Raw genomic sequence first — 22,085 nt, 5'->3', positions numbered from 1 at the left:
AAAGAAGAGAAAGAGGGAAAGACAAAGAAAGAGGGAAAGAGGAAAACAGTCAAAGAGAAAAAGAGAGAAAGAGAAAGATAGAGAAAGAAAGAAACAAAGAAAGAAAGAAACAAAGAAAGGAATGGAAAAGCGACATCTTGGCAATGCAAACAGTGGCATCAGTCCAGCTGAGACCCACCGGTGCACACAGCTTTCCGCTCGTTCACCAGTTTTGCATCTGTACTGGTGACCGACCCAGGAGAGAGCACCCACCGCTGGCTACAGGGGGTGACACAAACCCCACACCTATTTTCCAGCAGCGAGCGATGCTGCCGGGCTCAAACAGGTTAGCCGGGGCCGGCCCCACCTGCCCTAATGTGCCTCCTTTGCCAGGCTATTTCGTAAGCACAAAAATTCAGTCATGCGCTGTTTATTCACACAAGGAAATCCATTTCACAGTGGTCTGAAAGACTAGTTTCTAGTACCCAGCTAATACGCCGTGCGAATGAAAACCTCATTAAAAACTGTTGCCTTTAAAATTTGTAGCCTACTTTTAATTTTCAATATTGAAGACCAAGCGGAGTGATATCGCTAGTTCAGTGCTCCTCTTTGGGTCCAGTTTGTCTGTTTTCCATGGCTGCCCTTGTGTGTTCAGCCTGCCCTTCAGAGAAATGATTCCCGCAGCACAAGGAGTTTCTTCCTGCATTGTTCACAGGCTTTGTATTAATCCGGCACTCCCTTTTTCTAGGTGTTTTCACAAACTGTGGGTGTTTCAAGCAAGAGCTGCATTTTGTCTTTTGTATGAAAGCCCAGGGTCCTTTTTTTTGACCTCTTTCACTAGACTATTTTATGCAATTTGGTAAAATGGATGTTAGAAGTGATTCAGGCACCTCCAGTAGACTAACTCCATTTATAAGGATGTCTGCTTCCCGCTGAAAAGAGAGGCTTTCCAGTGGCATCCGTACGAGCCGCATCAAGCTGCTAGAGCTGATGCTAAAGGCTGCAGTATGTGTGATAGAAGAGACCCTGGAAAAGTGATTTGGAGCCAATTTCAGACCTGTAGAATCAAAGCAGAGAACTGAACCAGCACAAAAGATGTCACCTATTAGCAAACTCCTCGCTTGCTTAAGGCAAAGTACCCCTATTTCTAGAAAGCCAGCTCAGGCCCTCTTTTTTGGAAGCCAGATCCACGTAAGGAACAGCTTTTACTGAGCATCTTGCATGGAGGTTGGAGGGAGATGTAGGTGGTCTGGTAGGATCTCAGCCCCCCTTGATTGTTAATGCATTAATTAATGGCACCATTACTACCTCACTCGCTTTCCCTTCCTCAAAGGAGAGGAGGAAGAGAGTGTGTTGGAGTGGAAACAAGTCCCACAAGCCGCAGCGTGGCGATTTTGGGTGACAGCGGACAGACGGACAGCGTCAGCACTCGCAGCCCGGGAGTGCAAATCGCAATGCTGAATTACAGAGAGGTTGTAAATTGCTCACCAAAGGCCCGATCCTGAACTCCCCACAGAGATATCAAAGTCGCTGGGAGTTTTCCGTGAGTAGGAAGTGGAGGAATGAGCTTCAAACATTTAGGCCCAGCTCCACATGGGTGGTCTATTATGCCTGGACGGATTCCCACTGGCTCCAGCAGCACTCTGAGGTAGTGAAAAGGCTCTTCCTAAATACACCCCATTGCAGAACCAGGGCTCTAAGCACTTTCTTTGAATGCTTACGAGGGACTTCGGTGGAAAGGTGAAGCCTCAGGCTCACCGCAGCTGCTCCGCAGCATTTAGCCCAATGCGTTGGTATTAAACCGAGTTCGAAAAACACACATAGTTGGAGGGGGAAAGACTCCTGAACCCAGCAGAGTCCTGGCCTTTGATTTGCACTGTGAAAAAAAAACAGTTCAGCGATCAACAGCAGCCGCAGAGAGAAAAGGCGTTTGCATCTGCCCGGCTACATCTGTAACTATTCAGAGAAGAGCATCCGAATTTGTTCCGCTTTTTGGTTGGCAGAGCAACAGTCAGCTCTGACGGTGGATGTGTATCGGTAGCATCCAAGCCAAGCAGATTAGAAACCAAATTCAAAAGCCATTTCCCCCCGTTTCCCCGACACACTTTAAAATAAACCTCCGTTTCATTGTTCCCATGACCCTTCCATCCCGCTCCGCTCAGGAATGTCGGGATTCTCAACGTCCTCCTTCTTCTTGGGGTAATTGTCAAATACATTAATTCTATAAATAATAAATCATGCAAACAAATCAATTACTACCCTATTAAATGCAAGCGAGGAGCGCACTTTCTCAAAGCTGGCAGACTCGGAAGCCCACGGAAAGGCTGAATATTGCTTTATTCACAGCCAGCCAATTTTAATGGGAAACTAATTGATTTGGGAGTTTATTTTATGAAAAGCAGGGTGGGTTTTTCCCCCCCAGCTGTAACACGTGATCGAAAGGCCACGGTTATTTCTATAACGTCAGGGGGGGTAGTCTCACGTTAACGACGTGGCACGGCGCGTCCTTTTCTACGTTCAACTTCAGAAAGAACGGCGACGCTGTTGCAGATTTTGGGGTGTGCGACCCCCCCCCGGTGCCTCGCCCCGAGCCCAGGCGGGAAGGCGCCTGACAGGCCTGTGCTGCAGGGCACCATTTTACAGCCGGGAACCTGCCTGCCAACAGAAACCCTCCGAGAAGGGAGCCGAAATCCTCACAACTTTGCGTGACGCAATGTTTTTCCTCAGCACCCATACCACCAGGCCCCTCACACCAGGCCCGACCCCCTGAGGAAACGGCCCTGGGTTCCCTCACAGCCTTTACACTGCCAGAGGGGGTTCCAGAGGGATCACGGCCTTCCCCCTCCCCGGGGACTCCCCTCACCCAGCCGAAGGCGACCCAAGACCGGCCCTTGGCCAACCCCCCGGCCGCCATCCCCCGGCCTCCATCCCCATCGTTTCGCTTCCGGGACTTTTTTGAGCGCTCCGCGCCGCCGTAGAGGCGTGCGGGAGAGGGCGGGGCTTAAGGCGGAGGCTCCTCCTCTCGCCGCCGCTGCTCGCGCCGCCATGGAGCGGGGCGTGCGGCTGCGCGCGGGTGCGGCGGGGCGGGGAGGGAGGGGCGGCGGGTTACGTGACGTCAGGGGCGCGGGGAGGGGGAGCGCGAGCGCGACCGTTGGTCTGAGGCGGCGGGGGGGGGGAGAGAAGGGAATGGGCGGGAAATGGAGGGGCCCGGCCCGGCGGTCGCGGTGCTCCCCCGTGAGGCGCCCGCCCGTCCTCTCGGCTCTGCCCTCCTCTAGGTGCTTCCAAGGGGGACGTCCGGGAGAAGGTGTGGGACTACCTGGAGGCCAGCGGCCTGGCCGATTTCCCGCGGCCGGTGCACCGCCGCATCCCCAACTTCAAGGTACGGCGATCCGCCTTGAGGGACTGGGCCGCTTCTTTCTTCTTCCCCCGGCCTCGGGACCCCATCTGCGGGCTCTGGAGAACCTCCCCCCCCGCCGCCTGCTCCCCGCCCGTCGCTGCAGCTTTCAGAGAGGCAGCTGTGAACCGCAGGTTCCTGCGGGCTGTGGGGGTGGTGAGTGAGGGTAGAAGGTGGCGGAGCTCTGAAAAAGGCCCCCGTGCAAACAGCACGCTTCTGTCATTCATAACGAGTAAAAAATGGCAGGTCTCTGTAGCTGACGAGGCGTGGCAGGTGTGTTGCTGTGTTTGAATCAGTGGGTACGAAAGCACCTCGTGAATGAGATTAAATATATTCACGGGTGGGGAAACTGAGGCATTCGGAACTGGATTTCACTCCCCAGGGCCTTCAGCGGGTCCATTGGGATGGAAAGCTGAGGTCACCCGTCTTGTGGGGCTTAGCCCAGGAACACGCAGTGTGCTGCTGAAATGCAAACGGTGGCCAAGTTATTGCTGGCAGCGTGTTGCTGGGCAGTGGTGGGAGACCCCTTCCTCCTGCTCTGGCTTCATTGTGTCCCTAGTTTGATGGGTGGGAAGAAGAAACAAGAAGACTTTCGAGTATTCAGTTATTCAGGCCACCGCTTTACCGCCTGCCTATTTTAATCCAAGCTCAAGGTATGCAGCCACGTTTCTGCCAAGTGCTGAAGAAATGGATGTCTGAAATAGCATTGTGGGCATGCGTGCTGGGTGTTTTAGCCCATGAGCAGCATTAGGAGGTTGGCTCTGCTTTTGCTCAAGGGACTGGCAGAAACATTCTGCCTTAGTTTGGTGCTGAGGTAAAATAGGTGCCGAAGCAGGGGGAGGAAGCCTGAAGCTTCATCACACCCTGAAGAAAGGGGATATCAGAGCTGAAATTACAAGGGGAGTGTGTGCTTTGCTAAGCTTGAACACCTTACTCAGTTGGGAAGGGAATCTGGGAATCTTCTGAGCTCAGTGTAGGCTCTGTGAAGAGAGAACCTTGTCCAGAAAGCCTTCATCTAAAAGAATCTCTGACTGTGACTTGTGTTTAAAAGAATCTGTTTGCATTCATCGACTGAAAAGGGAAATTAGTTTCCAGCTTTGAGTTAGGTGTGAATGAGGGTGAAGTCTGGCAAAGTGAGAGTACTTGGATCCCCTCTTTTTCTGAGGCCTGCGAGAGATTAGTCAAGCACTCAGTATCTGTTAGTAAGTGAAAGTTTCCCATAGAGAACACTGCAAAATTAGCAGTATGTCCCTCATATTTAAAATCTGGGGAAATCAGCCTCTCTATAGGATGAAAGATTGTAAATTGCCCATCTCTGCTGTGAACTCCTTGGTGATGCGCTGATATCTTGTGAAAACAGGGTGCCTCCCATGCTGCGACAAAGCTTCTGGGTTTACAGGAGTTCAAAGCTGCCAAAACTGTAAAAATTAATCCCGATGCTCCCCAGAAGAATGCTCGCTTTCTAACACTGGAAGTAAGTGAACGTATTCCCTTCTCTCTTGATTCCTTTCTTCACGCAGGGGTCTCACCAGGCTTGCTGCTCTATCAGAGAGCTGGATGTGTTCAACAGAGCACGTGAGATTAAAGTGGATCCTGACAAACCTCTAGAAGGTGTTCGGCTAGCTGCGCTGCAGGTAACGGCACCTTTGCACCCCTGAGGAGGAGAGTGGGACAGCAGTGCAGCGCTTGGCAGCATCTCATGGTCAATGCCTGCCATTTCTCTGGTGGGAGCTTTACCAGCCCTAAGCCACACGAGGTAGCTCACGTAAGGATGTCTTTGCCTTTTTGGCAAATGGTGAAGGTAGGGTTTGGGGATATTAATGTTTCTGCAGAGCAACAGCTGTTTCGCTGTCATTCTGTTCTTATTCCCCGAAACACGTAAGGTAGCCTTGCCCCAAATTGCCTTACGTTTATCGCAGGGACAGACCTACCTCAGGCCTTTGCGTGTTCGCTAGCTTATATGATGAGGAGCTTATTTATGGGCATATGCATTAGACCAATAGGTATGTCTTGCCATCTGTTTCTTAAATAAAACCTTGTCTGGAATTTTGCTGTACTGGAGGGGATTCATCAACAAGCACTACGCAATCAACGATGCTAACTGCTCTATAGCAAATAAGATGATTGACGACGTGGAGACCTATGGGACAGTAAAAATATTTCTTTAGTGTAAAATGAGCCCACCTCTTTTTAATGTGAGAACTTCTTTTGTTACGCAGGCAAGGAAGACTTTGTTGGTTCCCACACCACGTCTGAGAACTGGGCTGTTCAATAAGATTGTTCCACCTTCACGTGCAACTAAGGAGATCCTGCGAATATGTGCTACATCTCAGGTAGGAATGAAAAATGGGCGAGGTCTGAATTAACTTGTGGAAGGGTGTTGTGTTATGCTAGTCCGACTAGAAGTTGGAAAACCAGATGCTACCTGAAATACTGTTCTGCTAGTATGTTATTCCTGGTTTTGTGTACACATCCACCATTAATAATTCTTTTGTTTGTACTTAAATCGCGAGCAGATTTAGTCTTTTTGCTCTATTTTATTAACAGAATGGTATCGCTACTTTGTGAATGTTTTTTGGAACATTATGAGCAACTTTCATAGGTGAGTTAGATCTTTAGGTTTCTAATAAATAGTACTCTATACTCTTCTGCAGTTTTGAGCTGGCAAACCCTATGAGGAAGAGTTTAGTGTTTACAGTTTTTGCATGATCTCATCAATAGAATATTAGGTATAACAAAATAAGAAAGATCAGTTCTTTTAAAATCCTAAGACTAAAGAAACGTTAGTTCTGGCACTCGTGTCAACCGAGGTATAAAAATACGTTTTCTTTTGAAGTGTGGTGTGTTGCTGCCCTCTGGTGTTAAAATATCATACTGTACCGCTGAAGTCATTTGGCAGAGAAACCTGCGTTATTTTGTACAAGTCTTTATTGGATATGAAAACGTAACTTGTATAAAATGAATAGGCCAGCTATGTAGGTTTTATTTCGTTCTGTATCTCCTGCTAAAGGCAATATAGTTCTACAGTAAGCCTGTATACAGCTGAGGGTTGTAAATGGATGGTAATTAGTAGCGACTTTCTTTGTTGGAAGTTCTATTATAGTCATTAACTAATTAAGCTTTTCAGGGTTGAAGAGCACTTTTGAAAGAGACCTTTCTCTTGACTTGCTTCAGGCCTCATATCTGATCTGTGATCTTACCACCATGTGTCTGGCTTTTCCCCCAACCAGGCGTACCAATGAATAAATGCTATTCGCCGTTTATATTTACAAAGCACTGTGCAAACAATTCCTACCACACTGCTGTGAAGTGGATAATGAGCATTATTACTGATAGTCAGCCACAAATTACTGACCTTTTTGGTTTTGTGCTCTACACAGAAAATGTTTGGCTTTTTATTGTGAGGATTAACTTGGCACCAAGTTGCATTGGTGTGAGGAGGATTTATGTTACGCTGTGCACTTATATTAAGAGTGAATGAATCATGAGATATACTTCTAAAAGTTCTAAAACTCTGATGTTTGAAAGCCCAAGTAAGCACCGCTTTTAATTTCTGCAGCTCTGGACAGAATTTTGTTAGGATATGCTCTTCAGAGAGGACCCTGAAGAGGGGTGGGTGGGGATGAGCGGAGAGAGGGGGGAAGAAAAAAAGGGTGACAGGGCTGTGTAAGGTTTTTCTTTCCACTTGTCAGGAGCAGCGGGCTTTTCTGTTGATTAGCGTCTTAGATGGGAGGTTTTGGCAAAGGTAGCTTAGCTTAGCAGGGGCACATCCTGAGTGATGATCACACAGCAAAGTGTTGAGGAACGTAGTCTCGGGGAACACGTGGGCAGCTTTGGAAGGTGCTTTTAAAGATACAGGTGTGGAGAAACGGGCTGTGTGTGGATGCAGTATGAAATAGAGAGTGATCCAGCTCGTGTACCTGGTGGTGCTTCAGTAAAGCATTTTGTGTGACTTCAGGCAAGCAGCTCAACATCTTTATGCTGTAGCTGTCTGTGTCTAAATTAACTTTTTGATTTGTATGTGAGAATTAATTTAAGAATTTGTAGTGCTGTGCAGTTCCTCACGGGCATATTATGACTTTTAAGTTAGTAGCAGTAGGGTAGGAAGTGTCATTTGCCCTCATTTTTAGAAATAGATGTCCCATAAAGGGTTTCAAAATACAAGTTCTTGATCCTAAATAAGTAACCTTGCTTAAAAAAGTGCCCGCCTCCCTTAGCTCTCCTTGAAGTGTGCCAAAATTATTGTCACTGTAGTAGGGAATCTATTCTAGGATTCCCTAGAGGATAACTTTCCAGACATGTACAGCTTGGCTATACTTGGAAGAAACACTTTGAAATGTGGGGAGTTACTTGGATTTATCAAAATATTCTGGATTTCTGCCTCACTCGTTGGAAGACTGTACACTCTGGGAACCTAAAATTATGTTTTTCTTGCAGGGTATAAAAGAATACAGTGTGCCTGTAGGTCTTGATGGGAAAGCACGGGTGGACTTGGTTGTTGTAGGATCAGTGGCTGTCTCTGAAAAAGGTAAGATAAAGCCTTGTAAGCTTTTCAGGAGGAGGGTCCTAAGTCATGATTCACAATGTCAGTAGGCTACACTACGTGTTCCTTTTGACAGACCCAAACATATCTTTGGAACTGAATTACAGTCGTGAGTTCTGTCTCTTCTGTGTGACAAGTCTCTGATCCCAGTCAACCAGGAAGAATCAATGCCTGCTATCCAACAATGCTGCCAGGACCTAGTGGGCAGACAGCAGTGTGGTTTAGAGTGTGCAGGCCAGTGTTTTGGCCTTCAGTAGAACTATTCAGGCAAGCAATTTTTTTTTTTTTTTTTTTTTAAAGAATCGAAGAGGGCTCCCTGTGCAGAGGATCTGCTCTGCTCTCACAGGGTGTGTGAAAAGACATGTGTTACAGCTGCTGATTCAGTACCTATTTAGGGATCAGATTTTGTGTTTTCTAGTATTTTGAAGACCTGCTGGTGGTGAAAAATCTTCCACAGATTTTATCCATTGCCTAAAAATGACATGCTTTTTGTATGTGACCCCGACTCCTCTTTACACACATGAAGTTAACCTATGTTTGACATGAATAGAGGGTTCTAATTGCAATGGGTAAATAGGCTTCTATGTTAACTAAATTGGACTAAATTTGGTTTATTCAGAGCGGTTTATTACTCTCCTGGGATCCTTTAGGAGTTCATTGAAACTAATGTTTTATTTCAATTTCAGTGCTGATTAGAAGGAAAGTTGCATTCTGTGAGAGGCGCCGATCTGAATTTTTCCTGAGTTACAGCTCTGCGCTTGGTTTATTTGTTGCAGACTGCTTAGTTTAGTTGCATGCTTTGACAGTTACCAACCTTTCCACGCTGCCGTTCCTGTGTTCACTATTGCTGTTTACTTTTATATATTTTAGGCTGGAGAATTGGAAAAGGGGAAGGTTATGCAGACATGGAATATGCAATGATGGTGTCAATGGGTGCAGTGCAGGAGGATACACCTGTAGTTACTATTGTGCATGACTGTCAGGTAAGTTAAAATATCCACTCTCAAATGACGAGTCAGAACTGTGTGATACTGAATGGTGTGTCTGAAGAAAAGACTTGGAATGATGTTGGTGTGGCATCTTTACTTTGTTTCCTCTGTCACTGACAGATTTTTGTATGTTGCGAGACATCAGGAATAGTGTACGCTTTTAGTGAATTTCTTTTTAACTACTTACCGAATGTCTTGTTTCTGTAGGTGGTTGACATAGCAGAAGAGCTTCTTGATGATCATGATTTAACTGTGGATTATATACTCACTCCAACAAGAACTATCAAGACTAATTGCAAACGACCAAAACCTCAGGGAATAATATGGCATAAGGCAAGTTACTTCTGCTAATGGTGGCTTACTGGTACTGACGTTCTGTTGATAAGTCCCCCATTTTTACATATAAACACATTCGTTGTATTAGAAATACTTGGAAAAGGAGCAAATGTGTTTGTCAGATGAAACAAAACAACAGCATCTGTGTTCAGCAGTTTTTAAGTGGTAATGGTGAGGAGGAGGAGGAATATATTACTGAAACTGAGGTTGCTGTATCAAATGGATTATCCAGTGAGAGCCACTGGAAACAACGTTTGTGGATTTTTAAGATAGACGTTTCTTGTTGTCATTGGCAGTATAATAGCCTATGTAAGCTGAGGGGCTTCTCCACCTTATGTGTTTTATTCCTCAGTGCTCACCGAGATTGGCTCTGTTCGTTTTCTGGGGACAGTACCACAGAGAGAACTTTACAGCATTAGACCATGTGGAATGGGTGGAGTATGAGCTGCTCCTGTTGCGAAAGGGAAGTGTGACGTAGTGGCTGGTACGTTGCTGTTTACGTAGTGAATTAACTTTCAAAGGACAGGTGAATTTGTGGCTGGAGCTTGTTTTCAGGTACAAGAATAGTGACTTTATACTGCTTTAAATCATGAATCATTATTTATAGATAAATATTGTTTCATGAGTTTGGCTCACCCCAGCCCAGGATTGTCAGAAACTTTAGCAGCTTCACAAATAGTTTCAGAAAAGCATTTAGTGAATTGTTTTACTGGAAGTTCATGCTGGGAAAGCTTTGTCATTAGATTTTCATTCCTAAGATCATCCAGTTAGGGAGCAGACGCAATCCCACGTGATTGGGTAACAGTAGGGACACTGAAATGAGGAATAGTAAACCCATGTCTTGCAGAAACCGCTGAGGAATTATTAGTGAATACTTCTAGGGAAATCAAGAGTTGTTTGTTAAGCGCTTGCCAAACAGCAAAAAGAGTTAAATTTGTTAAGGTAATATATCTACAACAAACAATTCTAGCCAGTACTATTTTTATTCCTGTGGTGGGAGAGTATTTTACCCTGCCTGTGGTTGAGGATTTGAGGTTATAAATAAATAAATAAAAGCCCTGTCTGTACTAGTGCATTTTTTCCATTGAATTATTTTTGAATCATAATTTTTCTAGGATATTACTGAATGTAATTGTTTTGAAGGCCTGCTCCTTGTGCTCCATCCGTCTTGCCAACATACTTTTGATCAGTCTGCCTGTCTTGCTGTCAGACTTCAGTCTCAGTAAGTGGCCTTGCTAAATCTTTTTTTTCTTTTTTATTTTTCCTGTCTGATTCCCTTTAGCAGCAACATTTTTCAAAGGTCTGGGGAACACGGTCTCTTGCAGGGGCCATTGAATTTTTGTGAAACTTTTACCACTCATGAAAAAAGTCAGTCAGTCCCAAGCGATGTATCAAATTTGATGTTACCTTTGCATTTCTTCGCTTTTCAGAGAAAAAGAATCAGGATCGGCGCTATAATATATGCCTCATAAACTAATGAAGTATATGACACAACTGCTTTGTGCTTGTTTCTAAAGCTTGAGGAGAGATGCTTAGCAGAGTTGTATCTAAAGCTTGCGCCACACTGACTTTAGCCAGTTTGCATGAGACAGTGAAACTTTTTTTCATAGTAATCTCTACATTGGTGGTGCTGTCTGAAAAATACAGCATGCTCAGAACTTTCTACAGTTTTCACTGAGAATGGAGCACATTACGTGATTGACCCTTTACTCAAATATTTGAATGTTGATTTAACACCTAAAGCTGCTTTTGGCAGCTCTTCAGAGCCTGTGTTGATTAGATAAGAATATTGGAGGATACTAGCCAGAGCAGGGATAATCATTACATTTCTGTTGTTTTGGGATGGGAACAAAGTGTCGTGTCTATATGAAGAAGAAAGAAATTAGCATTATTCTTTCACAGGGAGCTGAGCAACTTGTACGTGGTTTGTTTGTGCTTGTGGTGGTAACTGTATGTTCAACTCTTGCACAGAGGGCCTTGGCGGTGGGAGGTCTAGTTAATCGACAGGGTGTTAAAAATGCAGGATTTGATATGGGCTATTTAAGTGTTTGTCCTTTGACTTTTCCCGGCTGCTTCTACATCCTTTTCTCTACATCCTTTTCTCCTTCAAATCCTGGCTTTACTGCTGCATTCCTGTTCCTCAGAGCAAAACTAAATGAACCAAGAGGTAGTGAGTAAATAAATAACCTACTTCTAAATATGGTGATTTGTCAACAGAAAGTAGCTTAACTTTATTGTTAAGATGTGTGATGTGTGAAATACATTGCAAAAAAGTTCATCCTTCAGGAACATGGCTGGATCAAGCCAAGACAATGATTTAAGAGCTTAAATTAAAGGTGTTTGCAAACATGGGATTACAGCTAAGCATTGTTGTAAAGGATGTGCTTTCCTGAAGCTGTTAGGATAAATAGCCATTAATACATACACTCTGTTTTCAGCTCAAAAGAGGTAAGAAGGTGCTTATACAGCAAACAAAATGCGTGTCTCCAGGCTAGATTTCTGTGCTGGAGGAGGTACTGCATTTTCCTGGAGTGTTTTTGTTTGGTATGTACTATGCAGGAAGGAAGTAGTGTGTCAGATATGGGGATGGGGTAAATAGGTGTTCTTCTGTGAATGATTCACTTCTTGGGGTAGTTGGCACAACTTGCCCTCAGTTGCCTTCTTTCAGTTCTTCTCGGTGCAGAATTTCCAGCTGAGCTATTTCTTGCTGTCGAGGTAGTATGTTTTTCCAAACAGGAAGATGTGAATTACTTGGTGTGATTTTTGTCACAGAAATGCTGATTTAAAGACTTCCAAGGAAGCATAAGAGCTACGATATTATTAATGCCAAAGAAGCGTTATCAATGTCAGTGCCAGGCACTCTAGAAACACTTCTAAATACAAAGGCAGTACTGGAGTGTGTATATGGGTAAGTTTTTTCTGCATCTGAGTTCAGGGTTTTGAGAAATCAGTATGTGCTCTTGGAGGACAGCAAGAGCTGCTAAGAGCTGAACACTCTGGAAAACTTTATTTGGATGCCAGTGGAGAATTATTTGGCTTCATCTGTCTTGAAAATCTAACCCATTGTTTCTGGGAACTCTAAATTAATGAAGTGACTTACTTTCTCATTTAGTATTTTGTATGGGTAGCTGTGATCTTTATCTGTGACACTGTCTATTATATTTGTTACAGTTATGAAGTTATTTGTGCTGTGCTTATTTTAAATTGAAACTATACAGACCAATTAAAATATTTGGGGTCATGAAGAGGGAAATGAGAGTAGTTGGTGGAAAAATCGCTATATTCTAGCAAGCATTTCCTTCTGGTTTTTAAATTATTCTTTTGCTGAGAATTTTATAGAAGTAGAAGATTTTTTCCCAAGATGAAATGAACTGGGGGGAAATCCCTGAGTCTAATGTTGAAAGAGTTCAGTACGCAGTGGCAGAGATGGAAACTATCTGACAACAAACAGCTTTTGATTCGGGTTTGTGATAGAATATTTGGAAAGTAAAGCGATGTTGTTTTACAGCTCAAAAAGTTCACACATTCAAGCTGGCAAAACCTTTAGCAGGGACACAGCACTGCCATCAGAAGAAAATTGCTGTTAGTTTAGCCAAGGTTTTGTTTTGTTTTTTGGAGGGATAGCGCAAGCAGGACATGCTTCCACGTGTGGTTAAACGTCTCAACACCTTTGCAAATCTGACCCTTGCTGCAGAGTCCATGGAATCGTTTTTTGCTGATGGATTCCAAATGTGGGTTGCATAAGTTTCTCCTGAGGGACACTAGCAGACTTCACGGGCTGCCAGCTCCCAGAAATATGCCCTCGGATTGCGTGCACATATTTGGACATTTTGTGCAAATGAATGATAAAATGTTCGACTGTGCTGGCCCGTCCTAGCTGTCTTGGCTTTGTCTGTGCTTTAAACCCCTGTGAGCTCAGTGCTCCTTGAAACACGCAACTGATGATGGAGACAACACGAGAAGTGGGCTCTCTCCTGGAGGCCTTTATGAACAGTCTTGGGTCAGAGACCCCTCAGGGTGGCCAAAGATGAATCTTTCAAACACCTTCTGCCTACCAGCCTCAATACTTGGAGGGGCTGGTGGATCTGCTGTACTAAAGACTGTTTGGTCTTGTTTGCACCCTTCCGTGGCAGGGCAGGGCGGCAGCAGCAGCAGCAGCATCTGTCTCCAACCTGAGCCATGTGTTCTTTTTATCAGTTGGTGTGTGCAGATGGGTAGCTGTGTGAAGCAGAATTAAATGGCAGACCTAGCATGCTCTCCAATCTATAGCTGCCTTTCCCTCATCGACCATGCATCAGAACTGCACCGCCTCTGCTGCCAGGGAAATCAAAGTGGTGTTTGGCTTGGCCTGCACTGTATCAGGGGTCAGCATTACTCATTCTGTCAGAGGACAAACACATCTTTCATTTTCCCCAGCAAAATATTGAAAGTGGCTACATTCACTGTTCTGGAATAACAGAGGTTGAAGAGAGCCCTGATGTTCCAGCGGAGACGTTGCAGAAGTCCATCTGCCACTACGTTGTTTTGGGACCAGACCAGGTGTTGTAAGAGTGGATGCTCAGGGTTAAGTGCTGGCAGATTTGTATTGGCACTCGGCATCCAAGACTCTGTTTTCTTCAGGTTTCTGTCAGAAAGGGGCCACATTTCCCTTCTCAGCTCCTTTCCCATAGCCTGGTAATTGTGAGCCAGAAGAATTCATCTACCCTGCTGTCCTCTTTCCCCAAGGCTCTCCCAGCTATGGCAAGGGAGCAGGCAGGATTGTTAAATGATTAATTGCCTTTGGTGGAGTTATTTTTAACCTGAATCACTTCAGTTACTGAGTTTATAGTGCAGACCCACAAGCACTTCTGTTGGCCAATCCCAGAGGGCTGAAGTATGGAACTGGCCTGGGAATTGGTGGTCAAGGGATAATAGGAAACTTCTTCAGCTGGCTTCGCTGCCAAAGCCAATCATTTAGCTAAATCCCAACACTCAATACAAAGTTTACAAACATCAATAAATGGTTTGGCCTTGACTTTATAGGGATGGGGGGAGCAAGGGAAGAAGCTTCCACCACTGGGTTTGCCCAGGTCTGCATAACCGGATCAACCAGACTTGGGGTAGTACCCAAGTCCCTTGCATCCTGGCTCAGTCTAAAGCAGTAGGCAAGGCTAGGGAGGAGGGACCAGCCGGCACAGGACCAAGAAACGTGCAGCTTGTTTGAAAGAGAGGAGGAATATCTTTGGCCTCTCTCCACATGGAAATAAATCATTGCAATCCTCCACAGCTCACAAGACAAAAGAAACTTTTTGCATGATCGTAATTAGCAACACATTGTACTACCACAGAGTTCTTTTGTTTGCTATTTTGCAACAGAGCAGAGCAAGCTTTTTCCTCTCCTCTGCCACCCACTGCCCTCTTTGCCCTTTTGGCTCTCACCCCCTGCACCCCAAAAAAGGTACTGACTTGGTTTGTTGAATTGAAACTCTGAAATCCCAAACCGAGTTTCTGCCTTCCCTTGACATAAAAGTGGGGAAAAATAAGGAAGGATTTGGAAGGTTTGGCCCAGCTGAAAGATTCTGCTAGACTCCAGGGAAAACAGCCCTTGAGGTAAATCCTCTGTCTCTCTTGTGGCAGAAGGGTGTCGGTTAACAGTGTCAGAACTTGTCTAATGTAGGTTTTTTACAGAATGTTTTCTATTACAAAAACATCCAAGTGCCAAATCGACTGCCTTTGTTGCTTTGGTACTGTAAAGGCTACTTACTGTTACATCTGCAGAGGACTGAATTTAAGGTAATGATAGATTCACTTCATGGTGGTGGTGTTTGATCAGAGCTTCAGCTTTTACAGAAGGCAGCAGTTCATAGCCCTTACGAAGACGCGTATGCTGTTGTAACTACGTCTTCCTGAGTTTGCAGGGAGCCTGAAACAGTAGCTCCAAGAGCTTCAGTCAGATGCCAAAAACTACTGGTCACTCCAGTGAGAGGAGACGCCGTGTTGAAGCCTGGCCAGTTGAAGCCTCTTAGAGAGTATGCTGGCCCCTGGATTATTGAAATCCTCTCCTTGGTTTGTCCTTGAAAGACTGGGAGTTCCAGGATCATCCTCTCGGTGCCCATCTCTTTGATTCCCTTAATCTACAAAGGGGTGAGGGTTTGCCCTTGGTAGCATTGATCTTTCTAACTAAACACCCAGTCCATGCCTTGGGAACTGGGCTTACTTTCAGGGTGAAAGGAACTGTACGTGCACTTGGTAAGAGGTTGAGGTTGTGCTTTGGGTCCAGGAGTGATTAGTTCTATGAGAATAGAAAAATGTTTTTCCTGTTTGGTTTAATTAGCATAGAGCTTACATTTCACGTAGAAATTTGACAGAGGACAACAAATGTTCCCAATTGTTGGCCAGTAAAAACAAAGTAAGATGGCTTCAGCCATTGGTTTGATGTTGTATCGCCCAGGGAAGGGGAGTTTTCTGTCAAACACAGCAGTCTGAATTCTTGGCTGAGAAAAACAAATCAGTCCAAGAATCCACAGAGCAATAACTCTTCATAATCTGAAAATGGCATGTACCTTTCGGAGCGTGGAGGCTCCCAGAGCCCCAGCGGAAGTCCTTGCCTCTCTGTACTGGCTGCCAGATCAGGCCAGATTTGTTCAGAAATTGTTCTCAGTCATAAAGTTTGCTTGTTTAAAGGGCCTGATCCCAAACACCTTGACTCTGGGTCTGCAGTGTTGCACAATGGAGGTGGCCTCTGCCTGTGCTGGTTAGTCCTATTCTGCTGTTTGATATTGTATGAACAAGATAGAGCTAGGACAGGCTTTATGTAAATTACATTTCCTATTTAGTTTCAGTCTGAAATAAAACTTGCTTGTTTGCTCCTCAGAAGAGGAGCCCTGGGAACGTTTAAGAGACTAATGTTGACTGGCTTACCTGTTACCTAAACCTACCATTGCCCCCAGCCTGTCTTTGATTTTACACGAGTCACTTCAGAGCTGGGCTAGTCTCCCAGGAGATCTGTAAATTTTAGACTTTATGTGCTGCAGCCAGATCCAAACTCACTCTGTAATAGTAGAACCAGGAATTCAGGGCCTCTGAGGTAAGAGAGATCTGAGCTGGGAGATCTGCAGGCATATTCTAGGCAGGATATGCTGGTGCTAGTCCAGCACAGCCTGCTGAGAAGTAGTGGCTCATAAGCTTGAGTGCAGTACCCTGCTAGAGTGGCTTGCCCACACTGTGTGGGCTACTAGCTTGGGTCTCTGCTAGCTCGGGCATTGCTTCCCTAGGCTCTGTTTTGCTCCCTAAATTTAAGAATTGGATCTTGTGTTGATGGATGTTCTGCTTGTCCAGCAGCCAAGTACGAATTATTCCTCCTTCCAACTGCAGTCTGCAAGCCAAGAGCTAGACCACATGAGCTAGGGAACCACTGCGTTTCCTGCCAGTCACTGAGTGCAGCCTGGGGCATCTCATGCCTGAGATGGATAGGGTTCAGCTGTTGAGAGGAAGAGCCCTTCCAGAAAAGCTGCTTGTGAACTGGGGAGGGATGGAAGGGATGGAGGGGTCACAGTTTTGAAGTCTAGTGTCCGGGCGCTCTTCCGTTCTGTGATCCAAGCCAGCAGACTGATGTGGGATCTGATGAGTAGCTGCGGGTGGTGTGTGAGGTCAGATGACAAGAGGGAGGCTGTGGTGATGTGCCACAACCAGAGAACGTGCCTCCAGCTGGGCCCACACTCAGAGGAGCCCCGCTACAAGGCACGCTCCCCAGCTGCAAGCTTAACACCATCGTCCCTCCCCATTGTATGACCCAGCCTACGGGATATCCTGTTTTGGGGGAACAGAGTGCAAGGAGGTCTGCAGAATGAAAGTGCCTGATGGTCTGATGAATTGTAGGCATGTAGGATTCTGCCAGAGCAGGAGCGGAGGCCCTCGGTCAAAGCAAATATTGAGGGATAACAATGAGAATGCAAATCTGAAAGCACTCTGATAAATAAACGTCAAAATCAAGTAGTTTTGAGTTTGGTTTTGATTTTCCTGCTGGATCTACATTGTGCACTTGCCTGAAGAGTAACTAATGTTTATTTTTGTCCTGCAGCGTGTATTTAGGGAGCAACTTCAGAATCAGGCCAGCAATTAGTAACATTTTGAATGCTCTGGCACTCCGCATGGTAGCAATATAATAAGGTTCCTCTCTTTTTATGGCACAAATGGGTCCTGATGGTCGTCATCTTTTTCTGGAAGGCAAGAAATCTCATAATTGTATCTGTCTTCCTCCTTTTTAGGTCAGCTATGAGATGCTGGGAAAAATCCCCATCCTAAAGAGTCTTCGACACAGAGAGAAGCAGACTGGCAAGGATGTTACCCTCCTAGATGAACATTCAGACTTGGCAAGTGCCAACACACCAGCAGTGTTAAATGAGAAGGCGATGGCTGAAAATACAAGACCGCAGGCTGCTATGGGCTCAGCTCAAATAAGACAACATTATGTGGAAAGTGATTCTTTAAGTCCCAGATTAGAGGGATCTGGCATGATTACTACTGTGTATGTGGGGAACATACCTCCCAGCGTAAGAGTGAGCGAGCTGAAAAGTGCTTTAAGGGAATTCCATGCAACTCCTTTACGACTGAATTGGCAAGGAGCACAGCACAGGGCTTTTCTCGATTACAAGGATAAAGCAACCGCAGAGAGTGCTGTATCCTCTTTGAAAGGCTTGAGCCTCGGGGGTAATACTTTGCGAGTTGAGCTGGCCAAGAATCAGAGAAACAAAGGCAAGTAGAAATCAATAGTCACAAATGAATATGAACAGAAGGGAAAAAAATAGGCTTGTTTTCATTGTTTTGTGAGAAGCCAACCTAAGTTTTCAAGGATATTAGTGTATCCTCTAATTTCTGCAGGCTAAACAACAAAGTGCAAAGCCAACTTTTCAAACAAACGAGGCATACATCTCACAGCTGACTTGCCTGCCTCATTCCTGCAGTTGTACGTGCAAAGTCTATTTATCAAGACAGATGACGGGCCATTTCTCTAAACAGTTACCCCCAAAGTACCCACGCTCTCTGTATTCGTTTTTCGCTGGCCGTGGGTTGGTTTGCTGTGCGGTGTGTACATTTGTTAGGCCTGGATCAAAAACCTGCCCCTGGGTAGCTGTGTGCAGCCACATGTATGGAGGTGATTCTCTTCCATCATCTAAAGGTTGTACCTGCAAATTTGTACTTGTGAGCTTAAAAGCCAGCTGCAGAAAACCCATCTTAAGGGTTACAGTTCTGTTTACTAAAAAAAATGGGGTTTGCCTCTTGGGAGTTTCCAGCGTATTTTTCATAAAAATGGCCAGGGAGAGAGATTGCCCTTTTTGTGCTCTTGTGAAGAACAGCGGTGGAAACACTGGCTCAGCCACTGAGTTCTAGTAATAGCTATTATCATCAGGTGGAAGAGATGGTAGCCCCTTTCTCAGTTCTGTTTTGTTAATTCAGCCCTTTGTAAACCTTTTATGTCTTATTTCAGTCTGGCAGAGGAAAGTGAACAAGAGATTTCTCCTCTGTTTTTCCCCAAAACGCTTCAGGTACTTTTTTCATGGATGCAGATAATTATAAAATAGATGCTTTTCCTGACTGTCTTGTCTCTTATAATTTGGTGTGATTCCATTGCCTCTGTGAAATTACATTAATACTAATCATTGTAGTGGAAATGAAAAGCAGACAGACCACGGTCGAAACTTGTGGGTGACTAGCCTGGTATGGAGTTGTTTAAAAAGTTGCTGGAGATAGTAGCAAAGCCTGTTCCTGCTGTGCCTTTGTCACCACCAGTGTGGTCTTCCTGCACCCACAACATCAGACAGTCATGAGGGTTAGACAGCAGCCCTGGCAGATTTTCATTGTGAAAGTGCGATCAAGTACTAGCTTGAACAGTAAGATGTGCATACATGTGAACATTCACTTACGGTGTAAAGGAGAATGATGATTTATTTGGTATGGTTTTTATTACTTTTTTTTTTCCTTCGGTTTCCTATTCCTGAAAAACAAGTTGAATTTTGGCTGAACCATCCTTTCTAAACAGAAGCACTTTTGCCATTGATGCTGGGCACATAGTCAAAGTAAGCATCTAAATGGATATTTTTTTAAGTATGAGTTGGAAACTTTTTTTAGCCAGAGGGTACTGTTAAGTATATTTTAAGCATGTTATTATGCCTCAAGGGTCACACATTTCATACAGTATTAAATAAAAAGTTCTCATCGTTATCATATACTCTGTACAGAGGGGCTCAAGGAAAGCATTGCTTCAACTTCTTGTAAGGTCAACAAAGGAAAGGTTTCTGGAAGAAAAAAAGAAAAAAAGTGCTGTGCTCTAAAATGCTCTCTCTTTCTCCAGCTCAACATTATTTTCAATATCACTTAGTCTGAATTAAAACATAAGCACTGCAGAGTCCTCTGCATCTTGTTTCAGTGGTTGTGCACTTCAAGAGTAAGAGTCAGGGGTTATGTTACTACCTAAACATACTCATTACATCATGAGCTTAGAAAGCAGAGGAAAGAAAAGCAAAAAAAAAAATTATACATCACTGCCTTCCCCTTCCAAATGATGGCAAATTAAGTAACATGATCATTTGATGTTCTTTTTGACTCTTGCAATACTGCTTGCTTTGGTGAAGATGCCCAGGTGACCTTAGCAGTTAAAAAGCAGTTATTCTGCCAATGAAAACTTCCAGCATCTCAAACTTCCCCTCTTGCGTTACAGATTGAACCAGCCTTTTCTGGTCAAATCTGTGGGAATTTCATCCTCTACCTTATTTTCTTTCTTAACATCTGAAGTTTCAGTGCAGGTATGTTTACATGTTACGTGATAGGTAAATGTGTTAGGTTTGCTTGCTTTGCTCTCAACACTGCGTGCAGTCAGTGGCTGGTTTTGTTTGGACAAACATGTCGAGATGGTTTTCTGTTTGCAGTTGAGGTTCTGCCTGTAACCCCCAGGGTGAGCTGTGCTAGGCCCACATCCAGGTGCGCAGATCTCTGCCGTTCTTTTCCAGCCTGTTGCTTTTTTTGGTCATGTATTGTGAGGCCACATTTCACAGTACTATCTAATATCTTGTTACTTCCCCCAATAGGCAATTAACTGTCCAAACCACACTACAGAGAAGATACTAACTAGATGGAGGTATGTAACTGTAGTTAGGGCCAGAGAAGAAAGAGAATTGCTATGAGCTTAAGCTAATGTGCCATTCATTAGCATTTTGAATGGACTGGAATAATGATGTTGATGCTACGATAGTTGTATTTCCAACTTCAGTAGTCATTTTTGATCCAGGTTATTAATACACAGCAAGGTCTTTTGGGCCTTGCTGTCTTAAAGTCATTAATGAATGTTTTTAATTCAAAATAGCAGCTACTCCGGGTCAGAGTTTGGCAGCCTGTTGCAAACCCATCTGCACCAGTAGCTTCACCAAATCAGTAGCAACTAAAGTGCAGGTACGAGTTCATTTCTGTCATCTCTGCTTCAGGAGCAACAACCTGCAGGGAAGGAATTAGTACCAGCAGCTGTTGAAAATAGAGCCTGAAGCTGCAGAAGGCTCACCAGGGTTCAGAGCTTCTGCCGAGGTTTAGTGCTAAGCGGTTACACGGAGGCAAAACCAGTAGACCTCAGAAATCACCTTTGGGTTGCTATAGGATTCTCACGGGGAAAACAAGAACTGGGGTATTTACATTCTGCAGAAAAGCAGCATGACCTGCAGAAAAGCAGCATGACTTGCAGCAAAGCTGTTCTGTAAGCTTACCTGTGAGGAGGAGGGTACAGCTCATACTTTTTGAAATGTGTCACGTACCAACATAGCAGGAGTTTGAGCCTGTGCACTCTGCAGTCAATGCAGTTTCTGTCTTGGACAGCAAGGGAAGCAGTGACAAGGATGGGGCCCTTACTGCTGCTTGGGAAGTTGCTCATCTTTAGCTGAAAGACATTTCAGTGCAAGATGCTAAACTGCTATTTAATTAAATAATGCGAGACTGCCCAAGGCCTACATGGCCTTCTGGTGTCTTTAGCTGTATGATGTGGATTTTTTTCTTGTGGGCTGACCAAGTTCCTACTTGAGGAAACAGCAGATTTTGAAGAAAAAGTGAATGGGGCAATCTGCATCTCTCAGATCTATTGTTTCAGGATCTCTGCATGCTCAGGAAGACATCGGTTATACATGAGTCACTTCTGACTTTTCCCTAAGTCCACAGAACTCTGAAATGCAATATATTTTAGTGAATCCTCGGACTCTGATCTCATAATGAAACTCGAGGAACTGAAGCCAGCTTACATTTTACTTTGGCCCAGACCAAGACTATGCAAGATATTTTACTGACAATCAAACTGTAAAGTCCGTGCCCTGAAGAACTTGCAGTCTGAATTAACAGGCTTTAAAGATGAGAACCTTTACTCAAGTAATAATTCATTTTGTACCTGTTGCAGTTGTGGCCCTGCTGTTAGCACATCAGTTGAACTTGGCTATATCTAGGTAGATAAAGAGTTTGTGCCTCATCTCAGGTGGATACCGACGCTTACATCCCCTCTTTCTTGCTGTGACTGGAGCACCAGTCTAGGACTTCAGAAGCCTCAATGCTTCAAGCCAGTTCCCTGTAATGGCCTTTCTGTGACCACTCGTGCCTGGAGCAATGGGGGGAAGGTATCTTGAGGCACTTAACCCCCAGTCTCTTTCTATAAGGACGGGGGGACATTCTTGCTTCTTAGGACTCTCATGATAAAAAGATCTACAGTGACAAAGAAGTGCCTGGATGCTGCAGAAAAGTCTGAAACGCTGGTGATAGATGGGTAGTCTGCTTTTAATAGGGAATGAAGTGATCCCTAACACAGACTTGATTTTAGTTCACTTGCAGCAGCAGAGGAGCC

General features: G+C 44.7%; 1 protein-coding gene across 2 annotated transcripts; it reads left to right on the top strand.

Annotated features, from left to right (window-relative positions):
• The first annotated feature begins 2,980 nt into the window (after positions 1-2,980).
• MTHFSD (methenyltetrahydrofolate synthetase domain containing) lies at positions 2,981-18,814 on the top strand. 2 transcript variants are annotated; one of them, XM_069793338.1, is made up of 8 exons: positions 2,981-3,052; positions 3,255-3,358; positions 4,894-5,007; positions 5,593-5,706; positions 7,811-7,901; positions 8,787-8,899; positions 9,113-9,238; positions 17,488-18,814. In XM_069793338.1, the coding sequence occupies exons 1-8, from the start codon at positions 3,025-3,027 to the stop codon at positions 17,980-17,982; spliced, it is 1,185 nt and encodes a 394-aa protein (XP_069649439.1). In that variant the 5' UTR covers positions 2,981-3,024; the 3' UTR covers positions 17,983-18,814. The 2 variants fall into 2 exon arrangements, with proteins under 2 accessions (XP_069649439.1, XP_069649440.1); XM_069793339.1 differs by lacking the exon at positions 4,894-5,007 and adding an exon at positions 4,734-4,847.
• Positions 18,815-22,085: the final 3,271 nt, after the last annotated feature.

The sequence above is a fragment of the Haliaeetus albicilla genome, chromosome 10 (genome assembly GCF_947461875.1).
Source record: "Haliaeetus albicilla chromosome 10, bHalAlb1.1, whole genome shotgun sequence".
Classification (NCBI taxonomy): Eukaryota; Metazoa; Chordata; class Aves; order Accipitriformes; family Accipitridae; genus Haliaeetus; species Haliaeetus albicilla.
Note: the sequence above shows the minus strand (reverse complement) of the source record. Positions and strands in the feature narration are given on the sequence as shown.

Excerpts from the sequence above, each read along its gene's own strand:
- MTHFSD (XM_069793338.1), top strand. The coding sequence starts at position 3,025 with ATGGAGCGGGGCGTGCGGCTGCGCGCGG. Across the intron at positions 5,008-5,592 it reads TTCGGCTAGCTGCGCTGCAG|GCAAGGAAGACTTTGTTGGT; the intron begins GTAACGGCACCT and ends TTTGTTACGCAG. Across the intron at positions 7,902-8,786 it reads AGTGGCTGTCTCTGAAAAAG|GCTGGAGAATTGGAAAAGGG; the intron begins GTAAGATAAAGC and ends TATATATTTTAG.